A 20919-nucleotide genomic window follows, 5' to 3' on the forward strand; every position below is an offset into this window, starting at 1 on the left:
CGTTCATACCGGAAATCAGCCAAGGGCGTGCTGAGATAGACGTCCAAATCCTTGCTCGACCTAAAAGCACTACAGAGAGAATCGCATACACCAACATTCCAAATTCCAAATAGAATACGAAAACTAAATTAGAAAAATAGATAAGAAACTGAAATCCCACAACCCATTTGTAGGAGAGTAAGGGATTGGCATTGCTTTCTGGGAACAGAAAAACAAGAACGAAAAGCAAGAGCATAAAGAAAACTCAAAAGTTTTATTGATTAGCTAAGGAGCAGCAAGCAGACAAAACAGATGATGGATTATAAGCGGCATTTCAAAAACGCAGAAAAATAAATTGTCTCAATGTGTACTTTCAGGAGAATGATGTATCCGACTTAAATTTACTGACCCAGACTCAATTGACTCTGGCATCACTGCCTCAAATACCTCAGAAGACACATCAAGGTGTGGCAGAGTACCACATTTAGCATCAACAAACTTCTCTTCCTCTTTGACATCATCAAGAATGGAAACGTCGGACATCATCAAATCTTTAGACGCCAGAGGTGCAAGAGCATTAGATTGGCCCACCTCCTCTTCCAGAGACAAGGAGTTTTCCGCAACTTTACTTTCCTGAACCACATCCAGAACTGTATCACCTTCCATGCCAGCTCCTTCATACATGGAAGTAGGGAGATCTGATTTCTCAGTCGGGTCCAAACCCATTGGCTCACACAGCTCGTCAAGTGTGGTTTGTGGAAGCCCTACAACTTCCTCAGAACTAACAGGGAGATCAACCCCCTTATCACCATCTTCTTCCATCACATCATCCACCTGAGCGGACTCCTCAACTTTAGCATATTCTGAACTTGAATCCTCTAATTTAGGTGCTGCATAGGACTCGCCTAGCTGACCAGAAAATGAAAAATTCCCGCCGTTTATGAGTTTAATTTCTTCTCTCCTCTTCTTGTAAAGAAGAATGGCTTTCTGCAATAGGGTCCCATGGGGTAAGAGAAATTAGAACGCACAGATTTATGTGTACAAGGATAAACTGATTCACTTTAAAATTGAGCAACTAGATTGGGTAACTAACCCATGAAAAAAAAAATCCTGTCTCATCTCACAAGATGAAAATTAAACACAACTCCTATCACCCATTTTCCCCTTTTTTGAAAAAGAAAAAACTCCTTCTAGGGCAGATATCTTCTGCACATCAATGAAACAGAGACCAAGACCAAAGTATGATTGCTCCTCTCATTGCTTTTCTCCTAAAACAAAGGTGAAACAAGATATGTGCAGCCAATAATAGAAACAAGACATTACTGTAAGTAACCCCAACAAACATGCATTTCATAAGTCAAAGACACTAATCCTAGTTAACAGAAGCATAAGCAGCATAGCAACAGCAGACAAAATTGTTACAAACAAGTATGGTTGATCACGATATTTTACTTTCCAACTCGAAATGCTTGCATCTTGCACAAAGCACACACCTGAAAAACAGAATCAGCCACGGTACCCATGAGTGAAGCACTTGAAAATTTGCTGGGCAGTGTCACATTAGATTCTACAGCACCCTGCTAGAGGAAGAATGGATGTTATACTTCCGGTGATTAAAGTAATAAATAAGCAAAGAACCAATTTAGTTACCCGCTTTACCTCCAAGAACAAGATCTTAGAACCATCTACATCAGACGTCATGATCTGCTCAACACCCATTAAGCTAGTACATTGATCAAACAACTCGGGCTCTGTAAGATCTGCCGATATATCAAGCTTTTTGAGGTAAACATTGCAAAGACGAGCTTCTTCTTTCTTGGATGGCTTCACTTCAATTGGTTGCTCCTCAGGATTAATTTTCGACTCTTCTAGAGTGCTCCTTCGAGGAACACTGCTAGACTGACTGATATCATTGCTTTCAGCGTCTTGATCTGTCAGCTTTTGCTCACCCTGCGCTTGCTGAGCCGACTGAGCAGCAAAGGAACTATCTGGACCCTGAACCTCCTTCTGTGAACCAGATGGCAAATCCACACTGGTGCCCCTTATTGGCCCTTTCCATACATCAGCACTTGTCTCCCAACTCCGACTATTGTTGGACAAAGTCCTAGTCTGGTCCCAGTCTGGCCTACCATAAAGGTGAGCTTCTTCACCAAAATTGTTAGCATCCCACCCATGCAATGGAGGACCGCATGAATCATCTAGTGGAGTTCGCCAACCCATCGGGCGTCCATGGCCAGAAAAGCGGTCTGCATCTGGCATATGATAAGGAACCCCAGGGTGATTCAAGTCCATTGAAGGTCTGACACCAAACATTGGTGGTCCAGGAAACTGCTGCATTGCGGGATGAAAACCAACAGGAGGTGGACCATGCTGGAAAGGCATAAAACCGTTTGCCAGAGGTGATGGCCAATTTGGAACCCCCTTCCAAGCATTTCCTTGCATTCTTCCAATAGTAGGATCATTAATTCTTCTGTGACGGTTGGTCGACTTCCCCCTGCTGTCATCCTCCAAAGAGCCAAACATTAATGGGCTGTCAACCCCAGACCTAAATGGGGGAGGGGGAGGTAAAGCAGACTTTGAACTGCCTGACAAGTGACTCCCTCTAATAAAAGGAGAAGACACAGAGACATTATCTCCATCCATTTGAGATAGTTCATCACCTGCAAATGCATCACCAGCAAATTCACGGTTTCCCCTACCTTCCTTTACTTCCCTGGAGCCACCACTTCTCTGTGTTGACTCCTCAACATCAATACTCCGGCGAACCTCTGATCTTGTCAAGTGTCTTCGCTCATTGCTCGCTGAAGAAGGAGATCTATCCACCAACTGCAGGGGAGAACCGCGAACATCTGATTTAAGCCGTCGTTCAGCTGAGAACTCTCCAAGAAAGATGTCCTCCTTCTGAATCATTTTCTCTGTAGATCGAGATGAAGAAATTTTCTCAATTGCTCCACCAGAACCAGCATAATCTCGAGAGGTTCCACCATGTCGAATCCTTTCTTCATAAGGATAATCCCTGTACTTAGACTCTTCTTGTTTTGACAGCCTGGTTAACAAAGGAGGGAAGCACAAACATATAACTGTCAGATTTTGTTAAAACTGATCAAGCGTACAGACAGACTGTTGGTAACAGGAAATTTATCAACATTAGGCATCACCAATTAAGCAGAACAACACCAGGTCCAGTAAGACAAAACTAGATCTCTCGCTTGGGATCAACAAGGTTTTATCGAGCAAAATTCTTAAATCCTCTGGTGTCACACACAAATCACCTATTAAATACTCATCAAGATCAAGGTTCCATAAGCAAAACAAAGCACCTCTAGAGCTGTTAGTGAAACATAGCAAAGAAAGTCGAGACATTGACTTAGCATCAAAATTGCACTAAAGCAAACAGTAAGTATGTTCATGAGAAAGGTATGAACAATATCACCCCTGATAAAGAAACTATACAGAAGATCACCAATTCCAAGTTTTTTTTTTTGAAAGGAATAATTCCAAGAAACTTTATTACAAGCCAAAAGAGCAGAATCCAAATAGAGTAATCTTTATTCTAACTAACCAATAAATTACTCGAATACAAAACGGTTTGAAGCCAAAAGTTGGAACAAAGACTACCAATACTAAAACCAAAAGTAGCAATCATAAGTAGTTGCACCATCTTCCTCACCTATTTCACACCGATATACCTTTGAACAGTAGAAGGAAAAAGTTTCTGCAATGCACAGAAGGAAAAGGTTGGGTGCAAATTCACTAATCACTAAGGCATCATTTTCCAGTCAGCAACAAGCCTATCTCTGAACTACATCACAGGCCCATCAATCACAATAACCAGAGGAAATAATTCTAAAGTGATAGGAAAGCCAGCATACATCATCTATAAATGTAATTTATTAATTATTATACAAATCACAAAATCCACTGTTGAAAGAACCCAGAAAGACGCTATTTCATAATCAAATTAACCTATACGGTAATAGCACTTATCATAACCCAGAAAATGTAGCTAGCTTCCCCAATCCACTGAAACTGTACAGATAATATATAAAGACATAGATTCATATCTGCTCAAAGAATAAACACGTAGCAGCACATTAAGTTATCACATGCCAAATTGAGTTTTAGCATATCGTTCACTGTGCTCACCACGTCACTGTGTTCAGTTTTAGCATATGTTCAGAAAATAACTTTCTACTTCTAATATTTGAGACTGGTGCAGTCTAAAGAGGCAATTAAGCATCCTCATCATTCCATCAACCAGTTAAAAGTACCCTTAATGAAAACCTTTCCTGCCCAGTTTTTTCAGTAAAAGTGGTCTCTGGGACAGCTCACACACGTTGACCAATCTACAATGCAGCCTGCTACAACCCAGAAGAGCAGGTGCTGGATAACAAGGAACTCAAAATGAAAGTTGTCGCTGCAATCAGAACGTGGGATCTATGGGTTTTTCTCCTACACCTCATCATCTTAGCTAACCTGTGGGGGACGATACAAATCGTAGTAGCTACTACTAAAAAGTCAGACAAGCACACAAACATTGGCATAAAAGCGGTTCAAGCCCTATAAGGTTAAAACAAGCATGGAATACTAAGAAGTTGGAGCATGATTATTTAAGAAATCAAGATCATTCAAGTAATCAAATAGATGATTTTAGTTCTTGCTGTTGAATTACATCCACATTTTTGAGAGTAGAAAGGAAACTGGTAACTACTTGCCTGTAACTATCCCTTGTAGTATGAGGTCCAGCACTAGGTGAAGTCTTCCACCTGCTTTTTTTGGGAGTATGTTCTACATCAACATTCCTCGAGGTAGACCTTCCACGATCATTGACAGACTCTACTCTAGAACTGCTTATGGATCTCTTCTCTGCTTCAGATCGCTGCTCTTTAGTACTCCTTGATCTTATATCCCCAAGGTCCTCTTTATCATGAGTTCTCCTTCTTCCTGTCTCATCTTTATACCTTGCACGATCATAACCAGGGTTCCCATCGTGCATACTTGACTTCCTCAAATGCAAATCAGAAGCATGACCCTCATCCCTAGAACGCTTCACATCAGACCGGTCACCTGAATGGTCTCTCGGAGCACGTTCATCCCCATACTTGGCATCATTGAGTCTCCTCTTTTTATCACTTTCATCTGCTTCACTGCCATCTTTGCATCTTCCATGTCTTTCGAAATCTTCCCTGTGCTTCTCATCCTTGCGCCTTTTATCTCTTTCACTGTCTTCTCTATATTTGATGTCCCTCTGCCTATCATCCCTTTCACCATCTTCATGATATCTCTCTTCGTCATGACGACCATCTTTCTCCCCAAACTCTCGATACTTGTCATCCCCATGCCTGTTATCACTGTCACCATCTTCACGATATTTGTCATCCCTACGACGACTATCTCTTTCATCATCTTCTCGATACCTATCATCCCTTCGCCTATTATCCCTCTCACCATCATCACGGTATTTGTCATCCCGGCGTCTGCTATCTCTGTCGACATCTTCCAGGTACTTGTCATCTCTACGTCTACTATCTCTATCACTATCTTCCCGATATTTATCATCACGTCGTTTTCTGTCCTTGTCAACATCCTCACGGTACCTATCATCCTTGTGCCTGTCATCTTTATCACCATCTTCCTTGTACTCTTTATGCTTTTCATGTCGCTGTTTTTCATCTTTAGTACGTTCAGACCTCGAAGATAACCGTCTGTCATCGCTCTCATTTATATCATCTTCATATTTATCTCGATCACCAGGGACTTCTCTTCTTTTCCGTGCCCTTTTCTCAGCTTCCTTGTCCAAGTCAAGGTTCGGAACCTCATTTGGGATAGACCACTCTGTAAAGGTCAAATAAAAATTAAAAGATAAAGAAGGTTGAACACCTAGTAATTTCTCCATTATGGAAAAGGAAAAAAAAACTAACCAACATACTACAATTAGAGCAATGCACAATAGAAACAATAACACCAAAAAGTAATCTGACAGCATAAAACTTAAATACTGGACAACCTCTGACACCAATCTTTACAGGTCTCCGACGTTACATGCAAACTTACACACTTAAGAAAAAAGGAATTTTGATGCAATAAACAGTTCATGCAAAGCAATTTCATTGGCTTGCAAAATTCACACTTCAACGCCAAGTCAAAACCCACCATTCAGAGGAGAGAATAAAACAATCCATCTTCACCCTCTTTTCCACATCAAGTTACAAAAATACAATCTTCAATCATGGATGCATAGGAGAAATGCCACTAATATACACATTTTCTTACATAAGAGAGACCAAATGAATGCAATAGGAACGTAACTACAGCCGGTTTCTCTCATAATTCACCCTCAGCAAAAAGATCACTTATGTCAGAAAATGATAGGGACCAATCTCCATTTCTTTTGACCGTGTCCTCCACATATACTAAACCAACGAGAGTGAAGGAAGGATCCTTTTTTTTTTTCCTTATCGACAAGAAGTACACCTAGTTTAGAATTCAGAAAAGTCTCCCACTTGTGTCCCCTGCCCAATTAATGCAGAGAAGACTAATCTAAATTTGAACAAATTCACAAGGATCCTACTGTTCTTATACCAAATATCGAGCCCCCCAAGAAAAAGCAAATTCAATGTGTGCATCTCACTGCACATTCCCTATGCAACAAAAACTAGATGGCTTGAACAAAAGAAGGTTACAGAACTCACTTTCCTGGAGTCTCATCGAACCATATATTGTCCCCATTCTTAATCTCAGATATGTTACTGCTTGAACATTTTATGATACCATTTATATTTTTCCATTAAATTATATATTTGGATATAACTATTAAAAAACAACTCGCTAAAAGCTACGACAATTTTTGCCAATCAACACTTCCTATAACCACATAATCCAAAGAAGAAGTCAAAGGGAACATTCCAATAACAAATACCCACTCAAATAAGTTACCTTACCAGCAGTTTCTCTACCTTTTTTATTCTGCTTTTCTTCACTAACATCACCTGATTGAGACCCTTGTTTCTTCACATTGTCCACATCATCGCGTTTACTCTCGTGACCCTTTCGCTCCTTTTCCTTCACCTCCTTGGAATCCTTCCCCCCTTCTTTTCGGGCAGAATCCTTTTCAGATTTCCTCTTTGAATCAACTCTTCCACTCTTACTACTCTCCTCTTTTTCCACCAACGAAGCAACACTGCCACCTTCTTTCTTACTGCTTTTACTCTTGGAATCACTCGAACTCTTCGTTTCCTTCCCTTTAGAACCCTTATCTCCATCAATTTTCAAACTTTCAGCGCCATTCCACCTATCACCACCACCACTAGTAGCCTCCGCCTTCTCTTTCCGCCTTTTGGACGAAACATACTCCTCTGAGGCATCACCATTTCCATAGCCACTTAGATCTTTACCGTCCTTACTATGTTTTCGCTTCTCACCACTAGAAGAATGAATTGAATCCTTAGAAACCCTAGCCAAACCATCCTCCTTACTACTCCTCTCCTTATCCTTCATTCTCACTTCCGAATCCGTATCCGAGTAATCCGGACTATGTTTACTCTGCTTATGCGATTTATGCTTTGAACTTCGAGGCATAACTGTAAAAATTATTCCAAAAACTAAACCTTTTTTTTAATAAAACCCTAAAACTCTTACTTCCCCACCACAACAAAGCAGCAAATCATACAAATTCGACCAGAATCACTCGCTTCCACTGCAAAACCAATTCGAATCTTCCAGAAACCCTAACTCTCTAATGTTTCCACCACAGCAGAGCAGAAATCACACAGATTCCACTAAAAATCACTCGTTGGCACTGCAAAGCCAATTCGAATCTTCTAGAAACCCTAACTCCTTTGCAGTTCCAAAAATAGCAAAAAATTTACACATTCATTTCATTCACGCGCCGCTGCTATTTGACCGATGCAAATCTATCAAGCAAGCGCCAGTATACTCGCCGGCAACTTGAGAAACTTCTAGAAACCCTAACTCCTTTGCAGTTCCAGAAATAACAACAAAAATTACGCAAATTCCATTATATAACCGATTCGAATCTGACAAGTTCACGCCGGAAACTTCCAGAAACTTCTAGAAACCCTAACTTCCTTTGCAGTTCCAGAAAAAACAACACAAAATCACACAGATTTCATTAAAACCGATTCGAATCTGACCGTTAAACTCGCCGGAAATCTGAGAAACATCGAGAAACCTTTTGACCTTGTTCTTCTTCAAATCGGTTCGATACAAGACAACATATAGTGTACCAAATAGTGTACAGTAACACGTATATATACGTATAGAAAATACAGAATCTAGAGAGAGAAATTATATTGAGAGAGAAGATCGGAGGCGATGTGGGTTTGTTGTTGGCTGCTAAAATTGAAATGTGGGATTCGAATTGGGGTATTGCAGATAATACCATGTTATGACGGAAATACCCTTCATGCTAGTTTGTATTTACCATTGAGTTAGGGCTGACACGTACTGCCGTACTTGTATATGAGTAGTAAAAGGGGCATTTTATACTAAAATTCCAATTATATTTTTACTACTAAAATGAGATATTTTTATTTTTGCCTAAATAAAATAACATGTAACTTTTGCCTAATTTATGTGTATACAATGCAAAGTTTAATACTATTAATTAAACCTTATACATTACTTATGCTTAAAAAATTAATTTTTATATGATTAATCAAATAGATACTTTTATAAACAAACTACTATAATAACATAACCAGTGTAATCTTACATATAAACGAATTATTATATCGAAATTATTTTTGTATATGCGACCAACCAAACAATACCTTAAGAAAATTTAATTATTATCTGGATTATAATTCATGATTAAAATAACGTAATGTAAACAAGTTGAATAAGACAGGGTTCTAAATAGCGGTATGGTAGATATCGATTACCATATCGAAACCGATATTTTTTATATCGCGGTTTCGGTATTATGGTATTTGGTACGGTACTTGGAATGCATTTTAAAAAAGTTTAGCATTCGTTACGGTATTCGACATTCATAAAGAAAATACTGAAATACCGAATACCATACCGAATTGTAGTTACATATGCAATCCATATATCTTAGTGTTATAATACTAACAAATATATAAACTAGTATTATTAGAAAACTAATGGTTTAAACTTTGGAACTTTGTCAATTCTATCTTGATTTAAATGTCTTTTTTTGTGTAATTGATTTACGAAAGGGATTGCTTGTACTTTCTTTTGAATATTTTTGCATGTGTAAGGTGTTAGTACAATATAATTGAGACGTGTTTTTGAGTAGCCGGAGTCATAATTCTCTACGATATAAGTATATGTTGAAGTTAAACAAACTATGATACCGATTTACCGTACCGCAAAATACCGAAACCGAACTTAAAAATACCGAACCATACCGAATTAATTTGGTATGGTAATGGTATAGTATTTTTAGAAACCAAAAACCGAAATTACCATACCAAACTTTCAAATACCGTACCATGCCCACCCCTAGTTCTAAAGCAGCGAGCTCAAGTTCGACTGAGTTTTTAGGAGCATAGTCAGTTGTATTTGTAAATTTAGTCGATATCAAACTGGTTAGACTAGATTTTTTCTAGTTTTCTCCGTGAGTGACTTAAGTAATGGTCGGCCTTATAAAGCTTAGCTTGTAAGCCACACTTCCGTCTCTCCTTCACCTATTAAGTGGAAAATAGTAATCGACATTAAGCGCCTTGCGTCAAGTTTGGAAGATCAAGAAAAGCGAAAATTGAAACTCATAAAGTTGTTGGAGAACCAAACCCGGTTGTTACCTTCCTCTACCGTTGCTTTTCTCATATCAACATTACAATACTCCTAAGCACACATAATATATGTAGAGTATTAATTGGCAAATTCATTCTCTCTTCATATCTAAATGAGTCATAAACATTTTCATTCTTCTGAATAGAAAAATATTGATCTTTTTTTGTTTAAATCGCAACAAATAGAAATACCTACCAAGTGAAAATAATATAAAAAATTATTATAATTATTAAGTCAAAGTTAATTAATCAATCAAATGGGACCCAAAATTCACATATGAATTTTCTATACTTGTTGCTCCCTATTGGATTTCAATTATTTTGGTAAATTCAATTCATTCTCATTATCAATTGTCTTTTGGTATAAGTTGATTAAGATTTTCAGAATTTAGATGTCTAAATGAAATAAAGTTTAATGGCTCGTAATAAAGAGTGTTAGGCTAATTAGTAACCAGTCTTAATAATGTCTAGTTGTATTAAATAGAAAGAAGTGTATTTTCTGCTAATTATTTGTTGGTCCTTTAAAAACAAGTGTACACTACGAATGGATCAAATACTCAAATGTTGCTTTAAGAGTCATTAACGATTGAATTTAACATCATAAGAAGTTAGTAAAACTGACTATAAAGACAAACTTATCACCAACGGTCGTTAACCACATTAAAATTAAAATATCATATATAAGGTCACAGTATTGTTCAATGTATGACATTGGTTATTCACACGAGCAAACTAAGATTTGAAGTGTATGGATTTCTACAACGATTTCAAATTAATATATCATGGTTAAATATTTAATTTTAAAAAAAATTAATGGAGAGAGAGAGAGAGAAAGTCTGGACAAAAATAATAAAATCATGTGAACCTGTAACTGAAATGGTAGATCCGGCCCTGATTATCTATGTATTACTTTTTCAAACGAATTAACCTATAAGTAAATATTTAGCAAATATGATTTATTGCTTTCTGGTTTTTATTTTATTGTATGAGGACTTTGGTATATCCGATGCTAAAAGTACCATCTACTATATGATTAATAGGAGCTAATTATGTTCATTTACCAAGATTAATAGAGCCAAAAATCAAAATGTAAAAAAATTATGGTATAACAACAAATAGTACTTGTTTTGAGTAGGTTGGAATCCGATAAACTAGTAAATTTTTACGAGTTACATACCTGGATTATTCATTGATGTTTCTCGACGATGTCGGCGGCCCCACATCTACAAACAAACATTCAATTTCATTATCAAGAAGGTTTTGGGTTTACTAAGAAGATACAATAATTTGATTCAATGCTATCTTTCAACAATCAACAACAACAATAACATATATACTGAGTATATTCTCACAAGTGATTTGAGAATGATGGGATGTACACAAATCTTACCTCTACTCTAGTGGAGAGATGAGTAAGAAATTGAAGAAGAATAGAATAAGAAAGGAAACTCTAAAAAATTCTGGATGAAATAAGAAGGAAAAAAATTTCAGACGGAGAAATAACGAAGAAATGAAGAAGAAAGGTAAGAAAATAAAGAACAAGTCAAGAATATAAAGGAAATGAAATAAAGGTTTTTGTTAAAAATATGGTAAGCTCATGTAGCAGGTAGATGTTTTTTTTTTTTTTTCACGCTCCTTTTGTTGATTTATTTCAAATATTTGACTAGCTAAGCAACCGGGCAGCTGAAAAGGGAAGGGGGGAGGGGGAGGAGAATTTTTTTTAATACATAGGGGGTTATTGTTTAAGGAAGCAATGCGAACACCCAAAAATTTAGGTAGATAACTTGCAAAGTGTGATAATTTAGGGATGTCACCTTATTCGTCACAATTCTTGCTATTGATAAGATTTTGAGTTTTAAATTTCAAATAAAGAAAGTTATTGATAAATTATTTATACATATTAATTGGTTCTTGTAACACGAATACATGGCCTGCGCAAAGTTACTGAGTTCTATCAAATCAGTAATAGACATGCTAATTCCATCCCTGTTTGGTACCCCCACAAATCTAACTAATTCAGATTTGCATCCCATAAGATTCATTAAATTGAAAACGCTTCCTATTAGAATTAGTAAATTTTGTGTTGATCATGATACATATACAACTAAGTGTCGACCACTAGATGTCCAAAGAAAGAAAAACAAAAGAAATTGAGTAAAGGATAAAAAGATAATGTACTACTAATCCAGACAGCTCTTACATATGTACACAGTAACACTGAACCCGTGTCCTCCATTTGTCAATTGAAGATATCAAAACACAACTAGATTCGTGGCCAGAATTAAAAAGGACAAGTTACACTCTCCCATTTCTTCAAAACACTTCTCATCTGATCTCCTCCTCCTTCCCAAATCCAAATTCTTGAGAAGAAAAAAACAAAAAACAAAATCATGGCTGCTTCTTCTTCCTTTCAACTCTCAAGCCTTCAAATTCAAACCCCACCTCTTAAAAAATCAAACTTTCTTGGACAGTCTCACAGCCTTAACCTCAATAATATTCATACCAAATCAACTTTGAAACAAACTTCAACCTCAGTTACAGCAAAATTCAATCTTTATGAGATTCTTGGAGGTAGAGGTCTATGTAATGGAGAAGAAGGTATAGAAAAAGAGCTAAAAAAGTCGGTTTCGGAAGAACCATCATCATCAGCAGCAGCACCACCAGCTAGTGATGATAATCAAGAAAACAGCGAAACCGGGGAGTTCCCAGTAGATGGATTTGAGAAAGAAATGATGGGGCTTACTGGCGGATTTCCGGGAGGTGAAACGGGTTTACAGAAATTCATAGAACAAAATCCACCTCCCAAGAAAACAGAATCATCAAGTATGGTTTTTTCTGGTTTTAATCAGAGACCAAAGCCACCTGAATTGCCACTTTTGTTACCTGGGATGATTGCTATAGTCAAGAATACTAATAATCCATATTATATGTATTGTGGGATTGTGCAGAGGATCACTGATGGCAAAGCTGCTGTGCTTTTTGAAGGTGGGAATTGGGATAGGTTGATTTCTTTCAGGCTCGAAGAACTCGAACGAAGAGAGAAAGGACCACCAATGGTGAGTCCTAGGTCTGTCATACTTGAAAACATGGTAGAAAAGGACTCTGAAGCTTGAATTTGCTTCACTTTTATTGAGTAGATTGTTTTCTCTTTTGTGTCTTTTGGGTTGTTGTACATACAAGATGTGTAAGTTTTGTAATGGCAATGGCATAATAAGGAAAGGCAGAATGCTTTTGTGCAGGAAGAGTCTGTTTCCAAATGAGAAGTTCAAAACTCTTAGCAATGATATTTCGATAGATCTCTTAGCTGAAACAACGAAAAAAATAACATTCAGGTAAAAAGATTTCCACGTGCTTGGCTCATTTAAAAAAAAGAATCAGGTCAGCGTGAGGGGAGTGTTGAGAATATAATTAAGCACTCTCTCTAACAGCTTGAGATTTTAGATGAGATAGTCACACACTTTAACCAGATTCAGGGCAGAGGGGCGGGCTCAGTTTTGAACCATGTAGAAAATGTATAGTAAAATATATTTTCAATAGGATGTCACAAGATCTAGTTTTCTTCAAGTAATGGATCCAAGCCAACTGAAAAAATCTTCTGATCATTCCGATTCCATTAGTAATGAGGATTCGAAATCTCACGCATTGATCAAACAAAGAGAGACCCAACAACGAAAAGGAAGCCCAGCAGAAGTAACAACATACACTACCTAAATAACACAGGACTTAACAGTATGATCAAACAATTCTTACTTTCACATATGGTGGATTTTTAGACTCCAATTTGACAACAGATCGATGTCGATGTAGACAAGTCCAATAATGCTATATAGCCTGAGAGAGAGTACATAATTGGTGCAAACTGCAAGATCTTGACAAATTCTCAAACAGATGACCAGAATTTTATCTTGCATAGTCTGCAAATGTTTACATTGTGTATCAAAGGGTTCAATAATGCTTTACAATAGAATGAGGTAGTAAGCCAATTGCATTAACCTCCCAGGTCTAACAATCATTAATCAAAAACATCATTTGCAAAAGAAATCGCCCAAATGTAAGCCAGGCGTCAAAACTATGTCCTCTGTCTGCAAATCTTCGCCTCAATTAGTTGCAGCCGCCCAACTGTCAAAATGGAAAAATAGTATAAGAGCAGTTGTTGGGAGATCAGCATAGAACTATCTCTTGAACAAAATCGTCTGGCTTGAACTTATCAAACATGGCATGGTGAATCTTCAATATACCCAGGTAAAGATCTATATGCCTCTGTTTACATCTTACATGCAGCATGTTAAGTGATGGAAATGAATCTCACATAATTAACACAGTAAGGCACAGACATACTGATTGAGGTCCTCTACATTTATTTCACTGCTCTTACAATCACAGATTTTCTTTTGTTTTGACAGTAACCCAAATAAAGGGCAGCCAGGTGCACAAAGCAGCCCGCGTTAGCAGGGTCCGGGGAAGGGCCTCACCCCAAGGGTTGTGATGTAGAAAGAGAAAATAGATAGCAAAAGCGAAAGATTGCGTTACTTCACCTCAAAAAAAAAAAAAAAAAAAAAAAAAAACACGAAAGATTGTGTTGCCATACACATGCATGGTCTTTCAAGCAAACCAAAGAACAGGTATGTGAAAATCTCAAATCTCAGAAACTCTTACCTATATCTACACTAATAACAACAACAACAACCCAAGGAAATCCCACAACCTGGGGTCTGGGAAGGGTAGAGTGTACGCAGACCTTACTCCTACCAAGGTAGGACGGTTGTTTCCGAAAGACCCTCAGCTCAATAGAAAGCATAAAAGTCTACACTAATAAAAGTCTAAAAATGTTTTACCGTAGGTTTCCATTCACATAAAACAGCATCTGAACAGTAAGACAGCTGAAGCAAGAAATATAAGTAAGAAATGCACTGTTAACTAATGTAAAAAAAGAGGTTTCACTGAAAAGGAACTGTAAAAAGAATATGTTAGGATGATTAATATCTTTTCTAAACTCTTTAGAACTACTTCTAAATGGCTAGTACTATTTAAAGAAATATATCGGGCATTCCTTATAAAAAATAAAAGAATTATATTGGGGATTATCCATTTTCTCACAACATGTAACAAAATTAAAGAACAGAACTAGTAAAATTTGAGTTCATTTAGTATAAAACTGAAGAACACGACAACCTTAATGATTTATAATACTTTTAAAAAATTATTTATGATTTATAGGCGCTAGATTATCTTATCAAAAGATTCTTATATTCACTAAGCATTTCCCGAGTAAATGATGAGCTTTTTCAATTTCTATTACTACCATGTGAAGTGCACATGCATGCAAACTAGCTAATACTGCCTCAATTTCAGTTTATGTGGTGTAGTTTGACTTGGCACAAATTTTATAAAAGAAAGAAAGACTTTTGGAAGTCCCTCAGGGGTTGACCTGGTGGCAATTGACTTGAGCCTTGAGGTGCTCCCTTTCAAGGTCTCAAGTTCGAAACCCGCTGGGTGCAAACAATTTCTGAGGGCCATTGGACTGGGGAAACCCTGAATTACCCGTGGTGCACTTGCGAGAAACTCCTTGCCGAGGGCCTGTGCACCCCCGGGATTAGTCGGGGCTCAAAGAGACTCGGACACCCAGCGCTAATAAAAAAAAAAAGAAGACTTTTGGAACTTGTGGTGTTAAGCCACGCATGAGATTTTTGTGACTATAAAAGCATGTCATTAAGGATAAAATTGAAGTTCAAAGTGTCACATAGAAATGGAACAAATAACAAAAGGAGTAGTTTATACATACCAAAATGGCCTCAATTTCCTCCTGAGACACCGGTGTTCTTTTAGGTTGGTCAGAAGCCTTCCCTGCAACAGGCATGCTAGATTGGGATCTTGAAAAGAATGTTCGAGGAACATCATCAGTTGTTGAAGTTTTCATTTGTTGTGAGTCCTGTTGCGTGGAACCTGCACAACAAGAAAATTCTGACTAAAGAATATGGAAAATCTACAAGCAGTCAATCACATTAAAAGCTAAGCGCAAGTAGTAAAGCATAGATAATCCCTACCTTTTTTTCTGTTTAATGACTTGAAACATTCGGAAAGAAGATGTCCGAGCAAACACTCAGAAGTCAGAATTGGAAGGTCAAAGATTAGAAGCTATTGTTTATGCAGCTAGCTTTTCCATAGACTGAATCGGTGAATTCTGATAATCACATGTAAACTGTAAACTGGTAAATAGGGTAATTTAAGGTAGGAGACAAATTGTGAAATAAGAGTGCCCGACAATCTGAGATATTGTGGGAGTTTGAGACTCAGAGTTAACAATATTTAGTAGTACCTATCAACTAACTAAAATCAATCTCAAGTACCATATTTCGTCCACTGAAATTTAATATCTCAATTGGTCGTATGAACTATGAAGTGAAGAAAACTTAGTAAAGTAGAAATGGATGATGAACAACTATTTAAATGAGATTTTCGAAAAGCAGCATAATATTAAATTGATTAAGCAAGAAAGAGCTTCACATTTTCTCATCATAGTTCAGCTAAGCAAACATAACAACTCAAAACTGCCACCATTTTGAATCAGACAATTTCAAGCTTTTCTAAATGCAGGCATTTAGCAAACCGAGAAAAGTAACAGGAAGATTTGGACCATGCCCCTCTCCCTATATAGAACCTTCGCATCAATATCTTCTTCACATAAACAGAGATTGATGTTGCACATAACACTTTAGTAAGATAAAACAACAACAAAAACTATTACTACTATCCCTCAAATAGGGGCCGACCCACCTATTGGGAAGGGGATTATACCACGCAAATAGGGTAAAGATTAGATTTTTTATATAGAGAGAATTGAATCACCTTGACATAAGAGAAACTTCTAATTAGTGGTAAATGGGGTTTAAAAAAAAAAAAAAACTTTCCACGAGATAGGGGGTAAGGTGTGCGTACACTCTATTGACTACTCTACCCAGATCTCACTTGTGGGAATACACGGGGTATGTTGTTGTTGTTGTTGGGGTTAAAAAATATACTTGAAATCATAGGTTCAAAACTCAATTTGTTTTTCTTATATTTTTTCTTAATCCTCTTGCCAGGCTCCTCCACTAGCCTCAAACCAGTGGCAGATCCAAAGCTTTATCTACGGATTCACAAGAACCCAGTAGCATTTTGCTCAACACCAACATACCCAGTGTAATCTCACAAGTGGGGTCTGGGAAGGGTAAGATGTACGTAGACCTTACCTCTATCTTTATGGGTAGAGAGGTTGTTTTCGATAGACCCTCGGCTCAAAAGAAACGTAGTCAAATGCAGGAATGTAAGAGACAAAAAGATAACAAAATATCAAGATACCAAACAAATAGAGCAACACATAGTAATACACACATAGGGATAATGATCTACGTGATACCAAAATAATACTACTAAGAAAAAAAGAAAAAGAAGAAATGGAAAGGCTGGCGCCCCATCTCTCTCACACACAACGCGACAAAACTCAACTACCTACTAACTGTCTATCCTAATCCTCGACCTCCAAATTTTCTTATCCAAGGTCATGTCCTCGATCAGCTGAACATTTTGCTCATGTTGTATATATGTATTACAAATATCTACTAATTATTTATAAATATTTGATTATGAACCCAGTTATCGTTGTAAGTTAATTTGAGATTAATGTAGCAACCCATAAACTTCAAATCCCTATGCCTCGAACGCAAACTAATCAAAGTCGGCTATGTGAAGCCTCTATATCTATCCTGTTACATTTGGACCCATTTCATTCCAGTACTTTGTCTTTACAACAAACAATAAATTAATGGTTCCATTTAGCTCAATCAATTTGCACCCGCTTCATTCCAAGACTCTATCTTTACAACAAATTAGTTATTTCTAACACTCTATTTCAGCATAATAAACAAAAGAAGAATTAAAAAACAGCAGATTCAGAGAACCAGATCAAACAAGTCAAGAAATACATCAATATTTCATACATAAAAGAAAATTAGGAGGAAAAACAAATGGGGAATTACCAGAAGAAGGTTTTGGGTGTCTCTGAGGAAATTTGATACGTGGGATTCTCTTCATCATATGTGCTGCCCCACCCATCGTTTCGTCTCCAAGAATTGTTTCTTACGGCAACTGCCAAAAAAAAGGTCTAAAAATTGGGTCTTAGTAAACAAACAAAACTTGAAGATCAATATGAGCAAATATTAACTTAAGTAAACAAAATCAGGAAATAGTGGTCTTTAATTTTTGCCCTTCAGGCAGAAATTTTATCTTCAAGCAGAATTTACATAGCATGGGCAAAATTTGCATGGGCAAAAATTATGCCGTGCGGCCCTAAGGCAGAATTTTGATGGACAGATTTGCAAAATTTTAAGGCAGATTTTTTTTTTTTTTTTTTTTTTTTTTTACTGAGGTGAGGTTCAAACCCGTAACCTCGGTGTTAGGCGAGGGGTAAAACTTAAAGACAACCAATTTAAAGGACAAAAATTAAAGACCACCCCAAATGAAGGGCAATCCGCACAAAAAAAAAAAAGTTGTCCTATACGTGTCAAATGAGCGGATTGGGTTGAATTTGAGCGGGCTTATTGATCCGCCTAAAATTTATTTGGGCTAAAATACGGGTCATAACTCAACCCGTTCAATTAGTACTAAATTTTAATTGCTTTATTTGTAAAAAGAGCACGTAATAAAATAGTAAAATGAGAAAATTTTAGGATTAATTTATAGGTGAGATAATATTTTAACTAGAATTTTGAGATGCCAAATATTTTGAGTAAATAAAGGAAATATTTGTTATTCTAATCATGGTTATGACCTTGATTTGGGTAATTAGATCTCAACTTTTAATTCTTAACTTTAACATGTGTCTCTCGTCTAAGCAGAAACTTGACGAAAATAGAGAGGAGAAATGGAGAGGAGCCGGATCTGACAATTTTGACTAAAAACACTAAATTCTGCCCGTCTATTTTAGTCTGAGTTTATAAAATAAGTCCAGCAGTCACAGTTATACTGCTGCTTAGTAAATTCCTCCAAAATAATATGTAAATCCATAAGGTTCTAAAAGCAGCAGTTTTTACTACTATTAATTAGTAATCCTTTAAAACACCAATAGGAAAAGAGCATTGGAAGCTATAATTAAAAGAGGAGTCAGAAAATTGTTCGAGAACATGAATCTGCAACAAATAAAAAATAGCAAAGAAAATTTACCTAAAACAATCTGAAAAGGGCTGGAAAATTTTTCAACAAGTTTTCGGAAGAAGGTTTAATTGAAGTTAAAAATAGCCGTCAAATATATAATATATGTATATTTCATGTATAATACATATGTATAACTGTGTATAAATATATAATCTATGTATACCAATTAGGAAAAACAACCGGCGAATCCTCCCTGCTATATGTGTAAAATCACTTTTTGGAACCACAGTCCACAAATAGAGAGAACAGGGATTTGGGTCAGGCCCAAGAAGGTGGAAGGGTGATGGGCCGAGAGGATTATGTAAGGCTCATCTTTTAATAGGCTGATTTATGCAAATGTCCTTTTTGCAAGTCACTATTTACAATAAAAATTGTGAAAACGTAGCACTTCCGACTAACAAAATATTAGATTGCCGTCTTATGAATATATAATTTTAGATCAAATCTAACATTTTCTCATAAGGTTTTCAGCTTGCTCAAAAGAGACCTTTAATCTGTGATCTAAAAGGTCTATAAGTTGCAAGATAAATAAAAAGAAGGTCATTTATTAAATGGCTACCCCGTTAGTTGGGTACAAGAAGCATATCAATAATAGATAACGGATTCTGTGTGTGGCCATGATTAGATCGAGGAAATTGCACGGTTTCCCTTCAAATGGGTTGATCTTTAATTTTTTTTGCTCTTCAAATGGTATGGCTTTTAATTTTTGTCCTTTAAAATTGAACTTATGCCTAACGGGGATAAGTTTTTTAAGGGCGCGAGCTATAACTTGTGGGATATCAGGATGTGAAAATATAATTTTCGGCCCATGAAAAAATTATTTGTTATAAGGGACAAAAATTAAGGACCAACGCAAAACAGGGACGGAAGTGCAAATGACCCGAATAAATCTCTTATAATAGTTCAGGATTTTAATTTTAATCTACATTTGAAAGTAGTCTAATTAACAATATTCTTGTATGTCGGTATACATTAGTTTGGTGTAAACTGGTGCGGGTAAATTTTTATGCTTTATAATATTATGAGAGACAGCCCTCCCCCTCCAAAAAACAAAAAAAAAAAAAAAAAAAAAAAAAAAGAGAGAGAGACAGCCCTCCCCACTCAAAAAAAGAAAAAGGAAAAATGAGAAAGAGGGACAGAAGGAGTTACGTTCTTATCGTTCTTTGTCGTGTTTCAAATATATTCTATGAATAATCAATTGAGTGTGACAATATTGAAGAAATTTGTTTACTTGGTCGTAGAGAAAAAACCCTTCAATAGAAAAAGACCCTTGACAAGTTTTGAAGACTGAAATGATGTGATTGAAGCAAAATAATTAACCACAAATATTATTTTAATTACGGAAAAGTGTCAAATATACCCTTATACTATTGAAAAAGGGTTAAACATACCCTATGTTATACTTTGACTCCAAATATATCCCTATCGTTATATTTTGAGTGTAATGTACCCCTCCACCGTTAAAGTTAACCGAACCCAATTTTACCCACAACCCCCCCCCCCTCCCCCCCGGCTCCTGAATATCACCGGCGGAGTTGCTTCCGGTGACTGCTCCGGCGAAGATGCTGGAGCTGAAAGAGATACCTTAATTGCTATTTTTTGGCCTTGTAAACATGATGTGTTTGACCCATTGTTGAATGAGAAGAAAAATGTACCTGGTCTTGATGGGTGCCACTGCATTTTTACAGAATTAGATTTATCAAAAAAATTAGAAAGATTGAATCTTTTTGCAGATTTTTGAACACCCTTTTGAATTTTAGCCGTGAATCTTTAGAATTTTGAAGAAATTGAAGTCATATACAAGAAAGTTGAGACTTTGACATGTAAACTACCACCCAGTAAATTCAAGCTTGATTCTTGAAAAATTAAATTCATTAGAAAAGTTTGAAAGATCAAATCATTTTGCCGATTTTTGCATACCCTTTTGACTTGCGCATGCATATAAGAATTTAGAGAGCCCCCGTAGTCTTTA

The 20919-nt window shown here is 36.7% G+C and overlaps 3 protein-coding genes and 1 long non-coding RNA gene across 8 annotated transcripts; 2 read left to right on the forward strand and 2 right to left on the reverse strand.

The window, feature by feature from the left end:
* Window positions 1-234: 234 nt before the first annotated feature.
* Window positions 235-8358, reverse strand: LOC132634780 (uncharacterized). 2 transcript variants are annotated; one of them, XM_060350848.1, is made up of 5 exons: window positions 6936-8358; window positions 4695-5814; window positions 1639-3025; window positions 1473-1556; window positions 235-966 (listed from the first exon to the last, which is right to left on the reverse strand). In XM_060350848.1, the coding sequence occupies exons 1-5, from the start codon at window positions 7555-7557 to the stop codon at window positions 340-342; spliced, it is 3840 nt and encodes a 1279-aa protein (XP_060206831.1). In that variant the 5' UTR covers window positions 7558-8358; the 3' UTR covers window positions 235-339. The 2 variants fall into 2 exon arrangements, with proteins under 2 accessions (XP_060206831.1, XP_060206830.1); XM_060350847.1 differs by having other exon boundaries at window positions 6921-8357.
* A 3615-nt stretch (window positions 8359-11973) lies between these two features.
* On the forward strand, window positions 11974-13000 carry LOC132634781 (NAD(P)H-quinone oxidoreductase subunit S, chloroplastic). The gene has a single exon (XM_060350849.1). It carries the CDS (start codon window positions 12149-12151, stop codon window positions 12869-12871), a length of 723 nt encoding a protein of 240 aa, XP_060206832.1. The 5' UTR covers window positions 11974-12148; the 3' UTR covers window positions 12872-13000.
* Window positions 13001-13647: 647 nt separating this feature from the next.
* LOC132634782 (uncharacterized) lies at window positions 13648-19015 on the reverse strand. Of its 4 annotated transcripts, none has more exons than XM_060350852.1 (4): window positions 18957-19015; window positions 17774-17882; window positions 15541-15701; window positions 13648-13877 (listed from the first exon to the last, which is right to left on the reverse strand). In XM_060350852.1, the coding sequence occupies exons 2-4, from the start codon at window positions 17847-17849 to the stop codon at window positions 13860-13862; spliced, it is 255 nt and encodes an 84-aa protein (XP_060206835.1). In that variant the 5' UTR covers window positions 17850-17882; window positions 18957-19015; the 3' UTR covers window positions 13648-13859. The 4 variants fall into 4 exon arrangements, with proteins under 4 accessions (XP_060206835.1, XP_060206834.1, XP_060206836.1 ...); XM_060350851.1 differs by having other exon boundaries at window positions 17774-17898; window positions 18957-18974; XM_060350853.1 differs by lacking the exon at window positions 18957-19015 and adding an exon at window positions 18565-18583.
* On the forward strand, window positions 13820-14330 carry LOC132634784 (uncharacterized). Its single transcript, XR_009580331.1, has 2 exons — window positions 13820-14000; window positions 14162-14330. It is a non-coding gene; the product is annotated as an uncharacterized LOC132634784 (long non-coding RNA).
* Window positions 19016-20919: the final 1904 nt, after the last annotated feature.

The sequence above is a fragment of the Lycium barbarum genome, chromosome 4 (genome assembly GCF_019175385.1).
Source record: "Lycium barbarum isolate Lr01 chromosome 4, ASM1917538v2, whole genome shotgun sequence".
Taxonomy (NCBI): Eukaryota; Viridiplantae; Streptophyta; class Magnoliopsida; order Solanales; family Solanaceae; genus Lycium; species Lycium barbarum.

Excerpts from the sequence above, each read along its gene's own strand:
- LOC132634781 (XM_060350849.1), top strand. The coding sequence starts at position 12,149 with ATGGCTGCTTCTTCTTCCTTTCAACTCTCAAGCCTTCAAATTCAAACC.
- LOC132634780 (XM_060350847.1), bottom strand. The coding sequence starts at position 7,557 with ATGCCTCGAAGTTCAAAGCATAAATCGCATAAGCAGAGTAAACATAGT. Across the intron at positions 1,557-1,638 it reads CTAAGATCTTGTTCTTGGAG|GGTGCTGTAGAATCTAATGT; the intron begins GTAAAGCGGGTA and ends TTCCTCTAGCAG. Across the intron at positions 967-1,472 it reads TGGCTGATTCTGTTTTTCAG|AAAGCCATTCTTCTTTACAA; the intron begins GTGTGTGCTTTG and ends ACCCTATTGCAG.
- LOC132634782 (XM_060350852.1), bottom strand. The coding sequence starts at position 17,849 with ATGGGTGGGGCAGCACATATGATGAAGAGAATCCCACGTATCAAATTT. Across the intron at positions 15,702-17,773 it reads ACACCCAAAACCTTCTTCTG|GTTCCACGCAACAGGACTCA; the intron begins GTAATTCCCCAT and ends CTTGTTGTGCAG.